The sequence below is a fragment of the Camelus bactrianus genome, chromosome 19 (assembly GCF_048773025.1).
Source record: "Camelus bactrianus isolate YW-2024 breed Bactrian camel chromosome 19, ASM4877302v1, whole genome shotgun sequence".
Lineage (NCBI taxonomy): Eukaryota > Metazoa > Chordata > Mammalia > Artiodactyla > Camelidae > Camelus > Camelus bactrianus.
The window spans coordinates 31759673-31779884 of record NC_133557.1 but is presented as its reverse complement, the minus strand read 5'-3'; the positions used below and the strand labels follow the sequence as shown (position 1 = coordinate 31779884).

Genomic DNA, 20212 nt, shown 5'->3' with positions numbered 1-20212 from the left:
GTAATTCGGGCAACAGAGTCAACAAGACTACTTACTTTCAAAGCAAAACAAGTTTTAAAGGTTTGCATGTTTATTTGTAATTACAAGTTTACATTACTCCAACACAGCAGTCCCACTGCCATGTTCTAGTTCTTAGCCATTAAGTCCTACAAAAATAAACCTAAGCTTTTACAGTAACTTAATCAATACAGAACTAAAACCTTTGTAGCTATTTAAAGGGATTTAGTTACCAAGGTGCTTATGTTCACCATAAGGCCCTGTCAGCCAGAGGGACACATGCTTCTAGGTCTGACCCACTTACTCATGCAACAAATTTATATTCCCCACCCTCCCTCCACCCGCCAGTAAAACAAAACAGAACTATTTACAATTGAGAGGAAATATGCTCTCAGTCAACTGACCTTGCAAAAAAGACTGGCTCAATTCCAAGTGGAGGAGACATTGAAGAGTGTTCGACCAGAGTCCCAGCAGGGTCAGGGCCTGGCAGGGACTGGGCAGGAGGGCCAGGGATGCCAGAGAGGGGCCTGTCCTGGGCTTCCACTCCCGACTCCAGGTCCTGAGGAAGCCAGGCTCCAAGTGACAGCGCACGTCCAGGGCCCTCCTGCACCCCCACCCCACCAGCCCCTACCTTGACATCGCTACTCTGCATGTTAGGGTTGTGTGTTTGCTTAATACAACATGATCTGTGGGACACCCCACTTCCCCACCCACCCCTGCACGCCCCCGTGCTGGCCACACCTGGCTCCTGGGACCCCGCCTGCGGCAGTGGGGGTGCTGGGCCGGCAGCACCAGCAGCCAGCTGAGTTGCAGAGCTGCGCCTGGCTGCCGCATTTGCTAAATGAGATTTGGTTCCACTTTAAAAGTCAAAGCTGACCAAACAATCACCAAGTGAGGATCAAGCTTTCACTCTAGAAACCTTTCTGCAAAACAACAAAATCTTAGAATTAGGCTGTGCACAACTAACGAGAGGCAGGCCAAGGTCCCTCCCACAGGTTACCCGGCAACACTCCCCCAAACAAGTGGTTCTGACTCGACCACGTCCAAGTTCAGTTCAGTCCAAAACAAGTAGTAGCGTGGAAATCTTCCAAACTCAGTGAACAAAGTGACCCACGTCTCCCCCAGTAAGCGCAGCGTTTTCCGACGTCCTCATCGACACAGCCCGCTGTCCGTGCTGCTCCAGCAAGCGCCTGCAAGGAGGAGCCCCGACACCCAGTGACCACAGCACGTCGGGCAGCGCCAGCCCCAGCCAGGCACCGCGGCCTCCGGTGGACAGGAGCAGCCAGGGATCCCCAGACTTCCCCATCACAACCCGATTGTTCCTGTTCACACGGGGGACAGGGAGGCAGCTCCAGGTCCCACCCACCTGGCAGGGGTAGGTCCCACCCATAAGGGGCACCCAAGCCACCGTCGACATAGTTAAAAAAACAGACTCTGGAGTCAGTGTGGGGCCAGGCCGGGGCTGAGACCCCGCTGGCCACACTCTCCCTGCTGACCACACTTGGGGAGGAAGCACCAGCCCTCCTGCGCCCGACCCTCACTTTGACAACCCTGGGGCCTGGGTCCCACCGTCCCCGAGAGCCCCCTTGGGTAATTCAGAGGGTCAAGACCCTCAGCTCGGCCTCTCAATACCTTGAGGTCTTCATTTGGAAGATGGCTCTGAAGCTCTTCTTGAAGAGGCTTCCCCCCAAGGACCCCCGCCCCGGCGCCCTCCCACTGAGGGACCCGGAAGCTCCCCCTACTCACCCGCAGCCGCATCCTTACACCCTGCCCGTCCCAGCTCTGTGGGAAGTGGGGTTGCGACGGGTTGTACCGTTGCCCCTGCCCCCTCGAAATCCGCCCCGGAAACTCCGGCCACGAAGAAACCTCCCCGACACCCCGAAGGTCTCCGTGTTGAGCTTCCTCTCCTCGGCCCACGTGGTCCGCCTGGAACTGAACCAGACAAGGGGTGTGAAACTGACTGCAGCGGGCACCCCTCCCTGCTCTGAGCCGGGCCCCAGCCTCATACCGCCTGGGGAGGAAGAAAGGACAGATGGGCGGACGGTTACTTGGGTTACAAGGGGCAGGCAGTCCAGTCAGGGTCCTGGAGCCTGAGACCCAATACTGCAGGTGCTCCCAGCCAAACCTCCAACCAGGCCTCCTTCTCATGGACGGGCCCTCACACCTGTGTCACCTAAGGCCAGCACGTGACATCAGTGCGCTACAAAGGAATCCCTCGTTGCTTGTGAGGCTCCAGACCTGGAGCAGACCGTGGACCCTCCAGATTAGTTTCCATGAGATGGGGAGGGCGCTGGGCTAGAGGGGGCAGGGCCTGGAACACAAAGCTTATGCTTCGGAGGAGGTGGGGACGCAGTGCCAGCGCTGTGCTCTGCCCTGGCATCCTTCCTGCGTCTCCTGCAAGGACCCCCAGTGACTGACTGGGTGCCTGGAGCAGCCACCGGGGTGTTCACAGGCAGCTCACAGGCAACAAGCCAGCCCCAGCTCCTGCTCTGCCGCCCCACTGGCCTCCTTGCTCAAAGAAGTGGCTAACTGTGCCCTTCGGCTGTCCAGGGCAACAGCCTGGAGCGGCCTGGGCTCTCCACACACCCATCAGCAGGCCCGGTCTGCCGGCCCACCTTCAGCATGCTTCACGTTCACAAGTCCAGCTTCTCTCCTCTTCCTCCACCCGATTCCAAAAGCATGCAAAGTGGCCACCAGCTTCCACACGTCCCACCCTCACCCCACTCTCCACAAAGGAGCGGTGAAACCTCAGAAGACACTGCTCTCCCCACAGCGCTCAGAATAAATGCCAGGCATGACCGTGACCTACAAAGCCCATCCCCCTTTCACCACTCCTCCCCGTGCACATGACTCGCGGTCGTGCAGGCCACCTCCCTGTCCGAGAAAGCTCCCTTCATCTGTCCACACGCTCGTCCTGGGACCTCAGCACCCCCCTCCCCACACACCCACACCCCAGCCCCTCTTCACTACGCTGTTTCCTGGTGGGGGTCGGGGGACCTGCCAGCTTCTTTTCTGCTGCATCCTCAGTGCCCCACAGCGTCTGCCACTCCACGTGCAGAACAAAGAGATCCGAGTTGCCACGCCACCCTTTCCAAACGTCATGTACTGTCTGGCTTGTTCTCGGGCAACGTCTGGGCACTATCTACTGGTGCTAAATGCTAGGCATAGACAGGGTCCCCAGCCTCAAGCAGGTAAAAGAACACCGCAGACTCGCTTGCCCCCTGCCTCGGGCAGGGTGGTACAGAACTGAACAGCAGTGTGCTCACTCAGCTGGGGAGGGCGGTCCAGCCCAGCCTGAACGAGGAAGGGGCAGCTGAGCAACGAATGCCGAGGGTCCTGGACCTGGGTCAGACCCCTCGGGAGCCCGTGACTCCCAGGGCTTCCCACACCACCACCCACTGCTGGCGTGACTGGGCCTCGCCCGGCCCCCGGCCCCTGACCTGGTCTTCAGTTCAGAGGAGATGTTGTCAAAGAAGGACTTGGATTTGTCGTAGTAGCAGTTGGGCCCCAGGTGGTCCTCCTCGGCAGGCGCCTCATCACTCGGGGTCACCACCGCTAGGTCCTTCTCGTCCCCTTTCTCGGCTTTGTCATCTGCACAGAGAAGCAGACCACTGGGGTGCCAGGAGGCAAACCATGCTACCAGGACATGACCTCACGGGCCCACTCAATGGCCGTCCTCAAGCCTCTGTGAAATGCTCCTGGAAGTGTTTCGTGCCAAGCTGAAACCTCTTTTTCTAACTCCAAACCGTGTCTCATCCGCCCCTGGGCCACACAGTCTGCTGCCCGTTCCCCAAGCACCATTCTACGTCCCCAGGACTCCTCCCCGCCCTGGGAGCTCCTACCATGGCATGGCTTCCACAGACCACCAGCCCAGCTGCCCACCCCCGGCTGTCTTTCTTTGACCCGCTCTGTGGACACTCCTGGGGCAGGGGCAGATACTCAGACCTTTAAAATTCAGTTTCTTCTTAAATTCTTTGTCCAGCTCCTCTCGGTTGAACTGGGCATTAGCGCTCTCAAAGTCAAAGTCGCCTTCAAACTTGATTGTGTTCTCCTTGATGTTAGCTGGGCGGCTTTGCCCTCTGGAGCGATTCCTGGTCCGTCTGTTCCCTGTGAGGAGAAGGGACAGCCATGGCCGTAAGCCACCAACCCGACGTTGCTGAGTGTGAGATGCACAGAGGGAGGAGCACACTGAGGCGGCGCAGCGGGCAGGGCGGCGGGCAGAGCGCAGGGCGGGGCTCGCCCCTCCCCACAGCGCAAGCGCAAGCGGGCAGCTGTTACCTGAGCGCCGCCTCTGCGGTCTTCTGTTCTCGTCATTCACCTGCCCTTGAGTTTGCACGGCGGCCGGCTGCACTACATCTACGGCGCAGAAGGGAAGAGTAAGGCAAGCGGCCCGCAGCGGCAGAGCCCGGGGGCGGGGGCCCGCCGAGCCTGCCGACGGGGCGGGCGGGGGCGCTCATCTTTAAGAGAAGAACCCCCGGAAGCGTGCGCCCCTCTAAACATGGCGCCAGGGCAGGGGAGTAGGAGTTCAAATACCGCTGGCGGCCTTGCTGCTGGGCGGGGCCGGGCGCCCGTTGAGCTGCATCCCCACGGAGCCCTTGCCAGGTACCAGCTTTTTGGTGTTCAGGTTATCGAGAGAACCAGTCTGGACAGCCTGCTCCACCATGGGGCTCTTACTGACTGAGACAGACGGAAAACCAGCTCCTGAGTTGAGGAGGAGAGGAGGGTTTAAAAACGGAGACAAGGAGAAAGCCTCACACCACCCCCAACTCCCAACACTTCTCTTCCGGCCCAGAGACGTTCCACCAAACCCAGGCACAGCCCCCACGCCGGGCCGACCCCTCCGCATCGTGCCTAGGCAGTGAAAAGGCCAGCAGGCTCCCCAAGTCAGGGACCCTCAAGGAGGGAAGACGTCCCCCCCACAACAAGCACCTCCCGGTAAATCTGGGAAAAGCTGCCCCCAAACCAACAGGCTCTAACCCCGAGGGGCACGACAGTCCGGAGATGCTGGTGAATTCACGGTCTGAGACCGTGTTTCGTTCTGCGCCATGCTGGACAAGAACCAGGCCTGTCCAGCATCTTGCACAGAACGCAGTGGTCAGCCTTTGCAGTTAAAACTCTAGAACACTGCGGTTTTTGCTTAAGGCACAACAAAACCAAACAGGATGAAGTGATAAGAGCTGACCACAGAGAAACAATGGCCTGCGCTCCTGCGAGTGAAAGCTCATGGTAAAGAAATGAAGGGTTCCCAGGCGGCCCTTGGCAACACAGGGTACCGCGTGTTCCCAGGACACCGCATTCCAGCCCTGAGCACAGCCTCGGTGGAGGTCCCCGTCAGGAGATGGTCCCTGATGCCAGAAGAGAAGGACGTGCCACAACCATCAGTCCTTCTCCCCCTCCCCTCCCCCACGTTCCTGGATCTCTGGGTCCTGTTTGAAAGGAGCAATGTGGGGCTGGGTGGAGGTGCACAGACATTACAGACAGAAAGTCTATTACCAGAGGGGGTGTCTATTACCGGAGGGGCAGCCCAGCACAAGTGAGGCCTGGATATTCTACCTCCTTTCCCACATGAGACAAATCAGAGAAATTACTGTGAAAAATTCCCTGTAACTAGATCAAAAGAACTCAGAGGGCAGACTCAGCATACTGGTACTTGAAAGTGTCCCCTGTGACGGGCATTAACTAACCGAAACCACTTTCCCTGACCTATCCGCGTGGCCTTCCCCGAGCAAGACATGGCTCCTGACAGATTCCGGCTCACGCTCTAACTGGATGGGGCAGGCTTCTTGGGCTCATTTGCTTTTTATAAAACCAGACCAGTTAAAACTAACTACCTTGTCCTATGAGCTGTTTTACGTAAAATGTCCTAAGAACAATGAACGACCTTATGCAATTTTTAAGTGGGGAAAAGAACCTCCCTGCTTCTGTAACTCAGATACCCTGGCATCCAGGCAAGAAAGAACACAGGCAAAGTAACAGACTGACAGTGGTTGTGTGCCAGAATGAAAGCCCCAGGCATCATCTTGGACCGAGTCTCTGCACTGGTGACTCTAGCGTCCTGCACGTGAACTTCAGACCTCCAGGGAAAGGAGAGGAATGCCAGGAAAGGTCAAGAGACCCCCACAGCTGCAGGTGCCCGGCAGACAGGCGGTCCACCAGTAACAAGCTGGTCATCAGGTCCACACTGTTCACCTGGTCAGTGGCTTGGGTGGGGCTAGTCATCCACTTTAAAGGCGCTTCGTTTTACAAAGACACTGGAGACACCCGATTTGGAATGCCCTGGGTGGGTGAGGCACATGCCACACGGATCCTGGAGCAGCACGCATTACATAGGGGCTCCCCCCGGCAGTCTTACCCAGCAACCCAGAGTGCGTTTAGGACCAGCGGAAACTCCAGGGAAACGGCTTTCTGTGCAGACGAAGTTTCCCATGTACGGGAGTCCCACTACAGGTCAAAACAGACCCTGGACCCGGGAAGGGTGAGCAAAATGCACTGCTGGCTCTTTCTAGTCCCTTCTTGAAGACTGTGGGAGTCAGTAAGTCAGGATCACGTGCAGGACCAAACAGAAGCAGCCAGATGGACCCACGGCTTGGCAAATCATCTGCTACAGCTACTGTCACTCTGGTCTACTGGTTTACCCCCTTGCTCTTAGGATGGCTCGCAAGACAGCATGCAGTTCTCCGAAACTGCTGTTACCCTTGGCAGTGAGCTGGTGTGGCTCTGAGGACATGTCAAGCTCTGAAACGGGCTGAGGAGATGGAGAAGAACTAGGGCTGGAAGCCGCGGCTGAGGCTGGAGGGCTAACCAACTTCTCTAAAAGAAGATAAAGGAGAAAAGAGCAAAAAAGAAAGTATACACGTAAGTACAGAGAAACTTGCGTGCAGCAGGCCTGGAAGGAGGCCAGACCTCTCTCGCAGGACACTCAGCTCACACAGACCCACTCTAGAAGCAGGAGCCAGCCTGAGGGGCTCCTGCACCCTGGGGACAGCAACCAAGACAACGGGATCTTTAGAAGCAGGAGACCCCCCAAGCAAGGTGGCTGAGCCGCGCCTCCCTGGTGTGAACACCTCGCAGAGCTGCAGCCGGACGACCCTCACTCCGCACCCACAGGAGAGAACCTTACCCCAGGGTTATTCGGCCTTGGCAGAACCTTTACTTTTGAGCAAGGTGCTGACAGGAGAATGGTAAACGGACAGCACGGATGGGTGCTGTGTTTACCTGTTACATTTACGGGCTTACGAACGTGCAGGCGGTTAGAACTCGTCTGTAATCACATCTGTCAGCTATTTCCTCTCTGAAGCAGATGCACCACAACGTCCACCCAGACCCAGGCTGACATTTCAAATGAATTTTGATTCGATTCATCTGTTCCAAAACTCAGAGCGCTGCCTCTTTTACTCTCAATTGAGTAGTTACTAAGTGTTCTAACTAGCTAGGGTTGCACTGAGTGACATACTGAGCACGCACGAAAAGATGAACAGGACAAGAGCAGTGTCCCCACTTTCAAGGTCTGTGGCCCCGCTTCCTGGAGGTCACGACACAGGCAGTTTACCAGAAGGAAACAGGTTACTCACCTAAACCCAAGGAAGCGGCATACTGCTGGCTAAGCAGGGAGCTGGCGGCCAGCTGGCTGTAGGGTGGCATCCCTCTGAAGGGGCTGTAAGGCACGTGTGGCTGGAAGGAGGAGGCCGAGCCCGAGCCCAGGGAAGACTGAGCAATGAGACACACAGGTGAGAGCACCATTGAGACAGGGACAGGCAGCCTGGGTTGTCAGCCTGTGCCCCGGAGGCCGGGGTGGCCCTCGGGGGCGTGAGCTCCGGGATAGCCTAAGGGAGCGCAGAGCGGCCTTTTCCCTGTTTCTTCCCAGCTCTACCTGCATCCAGGTGATTCTAACACGATCTTCTCATGACTCAACTAATCCCTCTGATGGCTCCCCACAGCCTGTCATCAGGTCTAGGCTGTGAGCGAGGGACACGGCCCTGCCCCCAGCACGCAGGGGCACAGCTATTCCCATGCACCTTCTCTCTGGCCCCTGCCTTCAAGCACACTGCCGCCTGGGCTCCCAAAAGGCCCCTGTGTCCCTTGGGGCCTGGCTCAGTTCCTAGGGAGCCTCCCCCAAACCTGTGGAGGTCTCGCCTGGGGCCCGGCACGTGCGAGCCTGCCTCCCAGGGAGCATGTTCACTCTTGGAGCCTCCCGCAGTGTGAGCCCCGGAGCAGCCAGTCTCCACGGGAGTTTACAAGTAAGGAAAATACTAACGGGGCCCCTAGTGATCCTGGGCAAGATGTGCCGAAACACAGCAGGCGGACCCGCAGCGTGAGGCCAGCACGTCGGGTGCCTCACATCACTTTTGTGCACGTCTGCACCCGGGGTGGGGAGAGCATCTCTGCCACTCACAGCACACCACTGGGGCTTCACACTCACCCCACCAGGAACCAAGGACAAACGGCACCGCCCAAGTGCCCCAGGTGCGGGCAAAACTAAAAGCACTCCCTCTCCACCCCCCCCCCCACACCCGTATAGTCTCACCCCACAGCACACCCTACTGCAGGCTGCAGGAGCCAGACCTTCCACAGAAACACCAACAGCCTAGACAAAAATTAAAGCACTTTTCATTAAAAGGCTATTCCTCGAGTTGAGCACTCTGGCCAAACGACACCAAGTTCCATTTGGAAACCAGCATCTCTTAGAAACAGTGCCACAACAGAAGCGGAGCAATGCACTTACTTGGACGATGGCAGGATCCTGAGGGAGCGCGTGCTGAGCTTTCGGAGGCTCACAAACAGTAATATCTTTGATATCACTTCCCCGGAAAATGATGTACTCATAAATTTCCTCTCTTGGGGGGGCAGGCCTATCTGTGGGACGGTCTTCAGTACCAAAGGACCTCACTTAGGGGTTGAGAAAAAGAAGGGTTAAGTTGTCATCCTCAACCATGTGCATTCCATCAGCCCCCTGGAAGCGCAGCCCCTCTAGGAGCCGGCCACAGCACCCAGCTTCCACGTTTCAGCACCCACTCCGCCCCCTGATTATCAATGGACAATACCTGCAGGACCCCAGTTCCCAATGCTCCAAAAAGTTCTAAGCTACAAAGACAACAAAGAACAACTTCAGAGCCTGACAGTCCCATGAAGCTCGACATTCTCTCAGCAAGACGTCTATTTTGCAGAATCCCGTTCATATAAGACTTAGCAGATTCAACAGCCCAAAAGCCGCTTTTTGACTGAAACTTCCCAACACATCACCTCTGGAGGGGGGCTGTTTTCTTGGGAGAAAAGCTGGCAAGTTTGAGTGTCATCCCCACTCCTCTGCCCACAACCAGCCTGGGAGTACAGAGACGATGGGAGAAGGGGGCCCAGGAAGGGGCCCCACATCACAAGCTTCTGTATCTACATGAGGGATTGCCCAGGGCAACCCCTCCTGGCAGAGTTCGAGGAGCCCAACCAGGTATCTCCTCCTTAAGTCTCTGGGGCAGAGCCAGGCTTGAGTCGGCCTCTATCTAACCTGAGAGCAACTTCCTCTAAGGACCAGGGACTACCCTGAGCCTCAGTTTCTCCAACCGGGACCTCATGCCAAACGTCATCAAGAACCAAGAGTGCAAGTGACCACACAGCCCATCAGACGGCTCAGACGCTGGGCTTCAAAAGGGCTTGCCGGAAGTTTGGAATTGACTGCGACCCGAAGGCCTGAGGCTCCCTCCGATACAGGAGCATGTAAGCCATGCCCTGACCCTTAGAGGCTTAGAACGGTGTCTCTAGCCTAACAAGACCCGTCAAACAAACAGGGTTCCTGCAGACCTGGCTGCACTCGGCACTTCTAAGAGGCAGGGGAAGGACACTAGCCATCTTCCCTGGAGTATGAAGACAAAGAAACTTTGGGGACACTTCCTGCTTCGACACGTTAAAAGACTCAACTCTCGCAGAGCCACAATACAGTCATGTTTCTCTAAGTCTCCCAGGGGCTTCAGGGTGGTCACCAGCGCCTGCAGGGAGGGGTCTGTCACAAAAGGGTAAACCCACAGCCCGAAAGTCTGGATTCGGGTAAGAAAGCGCTTTGAATGGGAGTACCTAGCTGCCAACCGATGCTCCTATCCCGGCAGCAGAATCCATTAAGACGCGGTATTTGTTCAGGATCAAGGCCCCAGCTGCTTAATAGGTTCCAGAAGGACTTGCAGGAGTCGTGTTTTCTCACCCCCAGCCTCCCGGGGAGGCCCCGGGGACACTCAGGCCCCCTCGCCCCGCCCCTCCCCCGAAGGCACAGGGTTCTCCGCGCCAGCTGCCCCGCCGCCCTCGGGCAGGTGGGGAGGCGGCGGCCCTGCAACGCCGACCCCCAACCTGCAGAGGTGGGCTCCGCGGTGGAAGGGGCGGCGCTGCGGGAGCTGGACCCGCCCCCACCTCCCCACCCCAACCCCGGGCTGGGCGGGCCGGCCGCGCACAATAACGCCGCCGCCCGGCCTGGGCGCCCATTGTGCAGACCGAGCCCCGGGGGGCGGAGGCGGCGCGGAGGCCGGGCCCCCGCGGGGTGGGGCAAGGGCCGGGGAAAGGGGCGCCCCGGGGGTGGGGGCGGGGCGCGGCGCGGGCCGGCTGTTGGCCGGCGGGGGCCGGGCGGTTGGGGCGGCCGCGGGGTCGCTACCTTTGGCGAGCGCCACGGTGGAGTTGTCCGTGTCGATGGTGTAGAGGATGCCCTCGTAGCGGATCTGCGCTTTGGAGATGAGGCTGATCTTGCTGCCGAGGTACGGGGTGCCCGAGGAGCCGCTCATGGCGGCGACCGGCCGGGCCTGGCCCGCTGCCTCCTCGCGGTCGCCTCGCCGCCCACTCCTCTGCCTCGCCGCCGCCTCACCGCCGCCCGAGGGCCTGCGCGGGGACCAGCGAGCGGCGGCGGCGCGCGGCCGGGGGTCTGAGGGGAGCGCGGGGGAGGAGGGGCCGCAGCAGACACATCCGGGACCTGGGCCGCCACGCCCCGCCCCCGCACGCTCACCGCCCATTGGCTCACCCCGCCGGCTCCCTTTAAATATGGCCGCGCCGCCTGCTTGGGGGCGGGCCCACGCTCCGCGCCTGCGCTGCGAGCGCCTCCTGCCCGGGCGGGCTTTCCCCTGCTCTCAGCCCGGCTTCTCTGTCGGCTCCCGGCGGGCCCCGCGCAGGGTGGGAGCACGAGAAGGGGCGGGTGGGCCTGGGGGAGGGGTGGGAATCGCCCGGGGCGGAGAGCGCGTGCGCGGGGCGGGTGGGCGTGGGGCCCGAGGGGCGGAGCGCACGTGTAAGGGAGAGGGCGGGGCGCCAAGCCCCGCCCGCCGCGCGTGCCGTCCTACCAGCTACCCCGGCGCGCGAGCGGGTGGTCCGCTTTCAGCGGCCTCAGTTTCCCCTCTACGGAAGCGTGCCCGACGGCTTTTCTCCGCCCCAGGCCGGAAAGCTGCAGGGCTGTGGTGCGCCCCTACGCTCCTCTTCCCCAGGGGCGAAGGCTACGGGGGTCCCTTCCCCGAGGGCAAAGGCAGGGGACCAGGGTCATTGCCCGCGGAGTGAAGGGAGATGGCGGGAGCGAAGGCGAGAGGCCGGGGTCCTTGCCCGAGGGGTGGAGGCGAGCGCTGTCCTTCGCGCGTGGGGCGCTGTAGTAACTGCGGGTAACGAGCGCTTCCGGCGCGTCAGCCACTAAATATAACGCACTGAGCGCATCTTCTCCTTTAATCCTGCCCCTCCCCCAAACCTGCGGTGGCGTCCCTGCCCCTTAAAATAAATCCCTGCCCGCCACCAGGGCCTCCAAGGCCGGCCTGACCTCGCCTGCTCGTGGCCTCGCCCGGCTCCATCCCGGAGGCCTCGCTGTGAGGTAGAGCAACCGCGCCGCCCCTCTCCTTTTGGCCAGACCCCCTTCCCTGCCCAGCTCCTTGGTGACCAAGTGTGCGCCAGCCTTTGTTTCTCTCCCTCTTGACGTCGGATCAGGGACCAGTACTGGGTCCTGAAGAAACTTAGTGGTGACCAGCATTTTATGCAAATGAAACGATAAACTAGCTGTCAGAGAGCATCCCACACAGTGGGAGTACTGTTGCTTTGTGAAGAGTTTATTCTCACATGTATTTAAGTGGGTTCTTGGTCAAGATGTAAAATAGATTTCTGGCCGTGAGTGCAAAACAAAAAAGTGGAAGCCACTGCAGAGAACAACTTACCGGGCGGTTGTGCACCCAGGCTTCTGACTACCCGTTTTACACAGGAAACTGAGACCCAGCACAGGACAGTCGCCCCTCAGGCAAGCTGCAGACCCGGCAGGCTCCTGCCCTGGGTGTCCCATCAGCGCTGCTGAGTGTTGGGGCTGAGAAAAGGGAGCACAGAAGCCGAAGAGAAGATAGAAACGTCCTCAGCGTTTGCCTGCCAGGATTCCCCGGACGTTCTAGAGCTGCTTTTTCGCGTCGGGGAATTGTGCTGGTGAGGAGACCAGGAGCAGTGCAGCCCCAGGCCGAGCCCAGCTCCAGTAAGAGGGAGCTCCAGGGATGGGGCATCCTGCCTTAGATGTGAGGTAGGACTCTCCCTAGGCACAGCACAGCCTTCCCTGGGGTGCACCCATCTGGAGCAGGGGCCTCCCCAGGTCTCCTGAGCCCCCCAGCAGCCATGTGGCCTGGTGGGCCCCCTGCACCGCCGAGGTCCTCACCACCACTACCCCCACCCCCACCACTTTCTATGTCCCAAAGTCACAAGTTCTGTGCCTCACACCTATCAGTTTCTGAGCCACAGCCTGTGTGTGTGTTTGGGATGGGGAAAGCACCCTTCACCGATAGGAGCTGATTCTGTCTCGGAGAGGGGAGCTGGATCCTGAGCTTCGGGACCAGGGCAGGGGCAGTTCCCCGAGACAGAATTCTAAGAGCCCAGCAGACTCCCTAGTGCGGCAGGATGATTCCTGAGGACGTCAGTCACAGAGCAGATGCCTGGGCAAGGGAGAGGTTAAAAATTCAGGGCCAGGAACACTGCCCCTGCCATTCAGTCCTTGGTGTTCTGCCCAAAGTGGAGAGCACTTGCCAAAGAGCCGGGGAGAGTTGTGTGGGGGCCTAAATTTGACCCAGGAATGCATGGGTGTGGTCTGTGTTCCAGGCGAGGGCACACCCACCCAGCATCTTCACCCTGAGCAGCTCTTTATAGGGTCCAGCCCCTCGGTAATCACCTTCCACTCCTGAGCCTGGGAAGGTAGGGAGAGGAACTGAGAAGCTGGAAAACCCCGGGCGGTTTGGCCTCCCTGCGTGCTTCTCCTTCTGCCCAATGGAGATCATGGCTACGCTGCCCCTCTCACTGGTGGGAGCGAGGACCCTAGAAGTTAACGGCTGGACGGGCTTTTGAATGGGGCCAGGGCCATGGGAGACGAGGTGTGCAGAGGACCGCAGATGCAGGTGACCAGTTTTCCACTGCAACCATGAGCCACTTACTAAGCGCCTACTGTGTGCTTGGAGGAGCGCGTCCTTTATTAAGGACAGGTGTGATGATGTGGACACAGGATCCAAGCACAGCCGATGTCGCGCTGCAGGTGAGGGGCGTATCACCCCAGAAAGCCACTTTGTGACTTGTGCCCCTGAGAAGGCAGGGCCAGTGATTTCATTGCTTAGTAGGAGCAAAACAGAACAGGTGAGTTGATTCAATGAAACATTAGTATCCGAGAGGTGGGCGGCAGATAAAGCAAAAACTGTGGTCTGAAGCATGAGGACTTGCCAGCGAGGCAGGACCTCAGCTGTCCCCATTCCCCTTCAGGACCTGGCACACAAGAGGGGCAGGTGTCCACCCTGCTAGAAGACAGCCCTTGCCCACCTGGAGAGGGTGAGGGCGTGGGGAGCAGAGGGTTACAGGTGGACTGGGTGGGGGACAGGGCTGGCTTGGAAGGTGTCACTTTTGAGGAGTCGTCCAGGCAGGGAAGGGGGGCTGGGAGGCCCAGGGGGAGTAAGACTAGAAGGAGAGCAGAACTGACCTTGTGCAGCCAGGAATTCCGAGGTCTCTCCTCCCTGTGAATCTGGGGGAAAGCCTCTCCTCTGGCCCAGGGCCTGCACGGCTGTTTCCCTGGAGGCCCTGCGAGCACAGTGGATGAGGTTTGGTGCCTCTTCAGACCTCCCTCCCCTCCTCTCCTTCACACCTTCACCCCTCTTCTGTCTCCCTCTCCTCCTCCCCCCTTCCCATCCGCATGTCCTCCCCGCCCACCTCCCGCCCAGCTGAGCCTTCTGAAGTCAGGGGAAGGTGGGGTGATGAGGAGTGCTGGCGAGGTGAAGGCAGGTGCGTTAGGACTGACCAAGCAGTTGTGGCCCACCTTTCCAGGTCCCGCCGGATGGGAGTGGTGAGTGGAGCTGCTGGGACCCTGGGGCTGCCCTGCAGGGCTCAGAGACATGGTGGGAACAGGAAAATGGGCAGGCTGGTTGGCTTTCCTCTGCTGGTGGCAATTAAGGGCCTCCCTACTGAGAGCTTTCGAGCTCAGGAACAGCTCGGGGGGTGGGGGGGCACATCCCTGGGACCCCTTAGCCTCCCTCAGCTCCCAGGGCCGGTCAGGCAGACCTAGCTGGGATCCTGGCCCCAGAGCCTCCTGGTGGTACTCTCCTAGTGTCCCCAACTTCAGCTTTCTAGCATGAAAAGTGGGGAGCAGGGCCTGTGTCAGATGCTGCGAGGCTGAAAAGTGCAAGTGGACTCCTTGCACCAGGCCAAGGTGAGGGAGGGGCCCTTGTAACACCTCACACAGCGTCACCGCCGTCTGCTTGCATGCGGACCCTCCCTGTGAAGAGTGATTGGAAAGGTGGTTAGGGACCAGGGGTGACCACAGGCTGGAGGGTGGAGGGAGGCTCGGGTGCCCCTGGCCTCGGTATCACCAGCTGGGCCCCACCCCACCACACGAGGCCCTCCCACCCCTCCCTCTGCCTGGGGCTCCCTCACCACCTCGCTCAGGGGAGAAGAGGCGTCCAGGCAGGCGAGGTCAGTGCTGAGGGCTCAGCTCTGCCACCCACACCAGCAGGGATGCCTGCGGACCCCCTGTACTGTACGGAGGCACAGGCCAGCAAAAGGCCACACGCTGTTTGGTGAGCAGGATGGCCATTACTTGGGCCTAATGGCTGGAAGGGGCCTGGGCAGGGAGTGGCATTCAGGGCCTGGCGTGGGCACCCATTCCGCGGTGCATTCTGCCTGCGGAAACCCGTCAGGCCGCGCACTCGCGCCTCAGGCGCTTGTGTGCCCATGCGTTGCGCTTGGACAGCAGGAACCACTGGGAGGCCTGTTCCAGGCAGACTCACCATCAAGTGGCCAGGACAGCTAGAGTGCCTGGAGCCCCACTCTGTGCCAGCCCCAGAGCCGCTCAGCCACGCATGCTCTCCAGCTCCCCTTCCCAGCCCTTGGAGCTGTGACGCTGCCCCTTCAGAGGTGGAGAGACCTCTGGGCTCCTGGGCTGGGTGCTCTGTCAGGGCCTCACAGCCTGTGAATGGCAGGGTTGGGATTCCCATCCCAGTCTCCAGCTGCCGACCCAGACACTCGGCCTCGGCGCTCCCTGGTCAGCCCTGGGGGAGAGACCAGGTAGCATTTCTTTGCTCGGGCATGGGGAGGAGAGTTGCTTCTTCAGGGCTCTCTCTGGCATCTTCTCCTCTCTTGATCCCAGGCAAAGGATGCAGGAGGCATCCCAGGGAGTTGCCATGGTAACCCACAGGACTACCTGGGAAGCATCCTAGGGTGTGAACTCCAAGTCTGCTCCAAGCCTGGGCACCTGTCTGCGCACCTGCCTGGTGGTCCACGGGCCCTGGTCTGGTGGAACCGCAGCCCAAGAATGAAGTCGAGTAAATAAAGAAGTGGCGGAGATGGCAGAACCGATCCAGCCCTCAGAAAGCCTCCATCACCGGGCAGTGCTCAGAGCCAACTTGAGGGCCCCTGGTCCATGTTCTGACATTCTCACCACCTGGCAAGGGGCTGGAGTGTGTGGACAGAGAACATCCTGCCCGGCATGTTGATGTTTTTGCTTGCGTGAAGGTCCCACTTGTTAAACCATCAGCCTTCCTTTCTGCGGCTGCCTTAACCCCCTGAACACAAAGGCTTGGTGGCAAGAAGTCATGTGCATCTGGAGCCTGGGCACCCAGCGGGCACCCAGGCAGAGGCTCGCTGTGCTGCACACAACAGGGGGCGGGAGGCTGTGTGTGGGCCGGGCTGAGAAGGGGCTCTGCTCCAGGAAGATGGCCTCTTGGTCCAGGGCTGCTTCCACCCTTTCCAGGCAGTGCCAGCAGCCAGATGGGGCAGCCAGCACTGGAAACACGTTTCCCATGGCTCCTGTCACCCGTATGTCTTTTCCAGGCACTGAGCATGAGAACCGCGTTTGCCTTGGGAGGCTCCCAGGGTCGGGGCAATGTCTATAAAGATGGCATTTGCCAGGCCTGGTGGAGCCTCTCCATGCTGGGCTGGGCTGGAGCCTGGGCTTTGTTCATTTATTTGTCTGGCAGAGTTATTGAGGTGTTATTTACATACTATAATATGCAGCCATTTATGGTATTCTGTTCAGTGGTGTTTAGTATAGTCACAGAGTGGTGCAGCTGCCACCACTGTGTAATTCTGGAACATTCTCATCACCACCCCCGAGACCCTGTCACCGTTAACAGTCACTCCTCCCCACCCCCGTCCGCTGAGACCTAGGCAGACCCCCCCACCCATGGCCCCCTACACTGTGCGGCTCCTGTGACTGCCCGTCACTCTGCACAGGTTTATGAACGTTTTCAAGGCTCTCCAGGTGGCAGCGTGTATCCCTACTTCACTCCTTTCTGTAGCTCAGTGATAGTCCATTGTACGGTGCCGCGTATGTGTCCATCCGCAGACGGACATGTAGGTTGTTTCCACTTTTCAGCTGCTATGAGTAACGCCGCTATAAACGCAGCGCACACGGTGTTGCGTGGAGGTGTGCTCTCGTTTCCCTGGAATACACCGAGGAGCGGGGTGCTTGCTCCTCTGGCGAGTCTATGTTTAACATTGTGAGAAGCCACCAGGCTGTGTTCCAGAGGCTGCACCACTTTCTGTCCCCACAGCAACGAGTCGGGGGAGCCTGGTCCTCTTGTGATGCTATCTGGGGACAAGGCACCCGCATCTCAGCAGGCTGTTCCTCCATTCAGGGAAGAAAGGCATTTCCCTGCTCCGATGGGGACGTCAGCGCCAGGCGTCCACTCCTCTCCGCAGCCGCCCGAGGGGCAGCTTCCACGCTCAGATGAGCAGGGCAGGTAGAGGCTTCTTTTAGGACAGGCACTGGGAGAGGCCTGGCAGCCCGCTCCGGGGAGAGCTGTGCTGGGCTTGCTGTGCACGCGGCCAGCCTTTTATCCTAGCCAGTCACATGGCACACCGGGTCCCCATAACCTACAGCTCCAGGTGTTCAGGCCTGTTGTCACCACCCCTGCCCTGGTGCAGGCACAACTTGGAGATATTTCCGGCTCTGTTCCAGACCACTGCAATAAAGCAGATATCACAATAAAGCAAGTTTTTACATGAATTTTTTTGGTTTCCCAGTGCATACAAAAGTTATGTTTACACCTTCCTGTAGTGTCCTAAGTGTGCGATAGCATTATGTCCGAAAATACATGGTTACCTTAATTTTAAAATAATGCTGTTGGAAAAATGGCGCTGAAAGACTTGTTAAATGCAGGGTTGCCACAAAACTTCAATGTGTAAAAGATGTAATATCTACGAGGCACAATATACCAAAGAAAAATGAAACGGCATGCAGGATACAGACCATGCATTCTCATTTCTGCAGGGAAACCTGAGGCGGACCCTAAGGCTTTCACGGCCGCGGGCAGCGGCACTCTTGTGCCGGGCGGAGAGTCTCTTTGCAAGGAGGGTCTGTGTGCCCACAGGGCCCCTCCCTTGCACATGGCCGGGCTCCTCCAGGGGTACCCCAGCCCCTCTCCCTGCGGGGGACTTAGAAGAGGGAGTTAGCTGGCCAAGCCCCCATCCCTCCAGCTGGACCAGAGGCCTCAGCCGGTGCTCACTCCCTTCTCCACTCTCAACCTACACCTTCCTCGGCTGTGACCTCTGCAGGTCTTGGGGGCCTACCTGGGGGTGTGACCCACGCCCTCATTCTGGAGGGTCTGAGCCCCTGATGACCGTTCCACCTCAGGCTGAGGCAGCTGCTCTGTCCACTCACAATAACAGCCCTGCCAGGAGCACCACGGTGTGGGGAGCGGGGAGCACGCTCTGAATCTGACCCCATAGGTTCCCCCTCCTCCCCATCTTGGTGAGAGATGCTTGGCTGAGCCTTGCAGCTCCCTGGGGGTCAGACCCTTTCCTCCAGGATGGGCCCGCTATGCTGTGAAAATTCTGGTTACAGGCCTGGTGGCCCTGCGAGGGTGTGGGCACCGGCACCTGTAGTCTCTCCAGGGAGGAAATTCCGCGGGCTGGCTCCTACTGAGGAGGCTCAGATGGGTGAGGGCTCTGAGGAGTCAAATTCTGCTTGCACGCCTTCAGGACCCCACCCCTGGGGGGCCCCGGGGGCTCAGCCAGTGTCCTGACAGCCTAACGGTCCTGCCTCAGCTGAGCTGAGTCTGTGAAGATCAGCCACTCTGGCGGTCACACCTGCACTTGAACTTGAGTCTTTCCTGCTCTTCTGCCCAAGACAAGGGCTTCTCTGAAGCTGCTGGTGAGCCTGGCCGGCTCTCCCACTCAGAGCTCAGTTGCTGGATTGCCCTCAGCTGCTCATTATCGTCTCTCAGTCAATGCGACTTGTTAACAGCCTCGGTTCCACTCCTCCCTCCTCTACCGGCCACACAACTGAATCAGTCTCAATCACAACGCTGGGCGGGCTGCCGGCCAGGGCAGCCCCCGCACCAGCCGCCCTGCCGGCTCCTTCTCCCCAGTCCTCCCCGGGGGCCGTGTTAGCATGTGAGCCCTGGGCGAAGCTGCGTGCACCACCCCTCACCCGGGCTGGAGCTCTCCTCACTGACCGGGTGCTGAGTGACCCAGTCCGCAGATCCATCTCACTGCCTGCTTTCTGGACTGCCCTGTCCTGGTCCCTCCTGGTTCTCCAGGAAGCAGGTGCTGAGGTGGAGTTGGGAAGGTGAAGGTTTCTTGGCAAGAAGGACCTTCAAGAGGAAAAGGGGAGGCAGAAAGACTGGGCAGGAAGGACCGCGGTCTGTGGTGTGCCAGCCCCGTGGGCAGCTCTGGAGTACGCTGACCATTGGAGGGGTTCCCTGTGGGGCAGAGGTAGCTGTCCTCGTGCCACTGCCTTGCCACCAATGGTGGGGATAACCCAAGAGGAGTGTGACCTGGGCATGGAACTAACGCAGGAGGCTGCCAGTTCCCCCAGCTCCTTGTGGCTGGGCGGCAGTCCTCTCCTGGAGGGGACCTGACCACACATCTCTGCACCTGCACAGAGAGGGTGCCAGTATTTGTGGAATCCGTCCCTTCCAAGGAAAGCCCTCAGCATTGTCACCTTGGGCAGTGCCATGGGAGTGACACACCCACTCGGGAAGACCCCTTCTGGGAGCCCGGGCCCCCTGGAAGCTGAGCGTCTGCCCATCTCGCACAGGTCATTGGGGTACCACCCTTGGAGAAATGTCTGTTCAGATCCTTTGCCCATCTTAACTTGGGTTGTTTGTCTTTTTATTACTGAGCTGTGAGGGTTTACATATTCTAGGTGCAAGTCCCTTCTCGGTATGATGTGAATGTTTTCTTTCTGTCAATTGTCGTTTCATTTTCTTGACGTTATCTTTTGAAGCACAAATGTTTTAAATTTTGATGATGTCTAATGTGTCTTTTTGCTTTTGTTGTTTGTCCTTTTGGTGTCCTATCAAAAAAGCCATCGCTTAATCCAAGGTCTCTACCTGTTTTCTTCTAAGAGTTTTACAGTTTTTGCCCTCACACTTAGGTCTTTGATCAATTTTGAGTTAATTTTTATGTCTAGTGTAAGAGAGGGTCTAGCTCCACTCCTTTGTATGTGGGTATCCAGTGTTCCCAGCACCGCTTGTTGAAAAAACTGTCCTTTCCTCATTGAATCGTCATGGCACCCTTCTTAAAAATCATCTGACTACGTCTGTGAGAGTTTATTTCTAGGCTCTCTATTCGAATCTGTCAGTCTATATGTCTGTCCGTGTGTCAGTGCCACTCTGTCTTGATTACTGTAGTTTTGCAGTAAGTTTGAAGTTGGTAAGTGTGAGTTCTCCAACTTTGTTCTTCTTTTTCAAGATTGTTTTGGCTATTTTAAGTCTCTTGAATTTCCCACATGAACTTAAGGATTAGTTTGTCAATTTCTGCAAAGAAGCTA

At 58.5% G+C, this 20212-nt stretch overlaps 1 protein-coding gene and 1 long non-coding RNA gene across 4 annotated transcripts; one reads left to right on the top strand and one right to left on the bottom strand.

The window, feature by feature from the left end:
• Positions 1–479: 479 nt before the first annotated feature.
• LSM14B (LSM family member 14B) lies at positions 480–10994 on the bottom strand. 3 transcript variants are annotated; one of them, XM_074347537.1, is made up of 10 exons: positions 10625–10980; positions 8720–8883; positions 7569–7704; positions 6691–6807; positions 4531–4698; positions 4276–4353; positions 3943–4104; positions 3438–3588; positions 1744–1929; positions 480–1187 (listed from the first exon to the last, which is right to left on the bottom strand). In XM_074347537.1, exons 1-9 carry the CDS (start codon positions 10974–10976, stop codon positions 1758–1760), a joined length of 1500 nt encoding a protein of 499 aa, XP_074203638.1. In that variant the 5' UTR covers positions 10977–10980; the 3' UTR covers positions 480–1187; positions 1744–1757. The 3 variants fall into 3 exon arrangements, 2 of the variants coding, with proteins under 2 accessions (XP_074203638.1, XP_074203639.1); XR_012500699.1 differs by lacking the exon at positions 480–1187 and adding an exon at positions 2162–2308 and having other exon boundaries at positions 1794–1929; positions 10625–10994; XM_074347538.1 differs by lacking the exon at positions 6691–6807.
• Positions 10995–11299: 305 nt separating this feature from the next.
• On the top strand, positions 11300–17443 carry LOC141574075 (uncharacterized). Its single transcript, XR_012500701.1, has 2 exons — positions 11300–15501; positions 15584–17443. It is a non-coding gene; the product is annotated as an uncharacterized LOC141574075 (long non-coding RNA).
• The last annotated feature ends 2769 nt before the right edge of the window (positions 17444–20212 follow it).

Excerpts from the sequence above, each read along its gene's own strand:
- LSM14B (XM_074347537.1), bottom strand. The coding sequence starts at position 10,976 with ATGGGCGGTGAGCGTGCGGGGGCGGGGCGTGGCGGCCCAGGTCCCGGA. Across the intron at positions 4,699-6,690 it reads ACACCAGCTCACTGCCAAGG|GAGCTGGTTTTCCGTCTGTC; the intron begins GTAACAGCAGTT and ends TCCTCAACTCAG. Across the intron at positions 4,105-4,275 it reads ACCGCAGAGGCGGCGCTCAG|GGAACAGACGGACCAGGAAT; the intron begins GTAACAGCTGCC and ends TTCTCCTCACAG.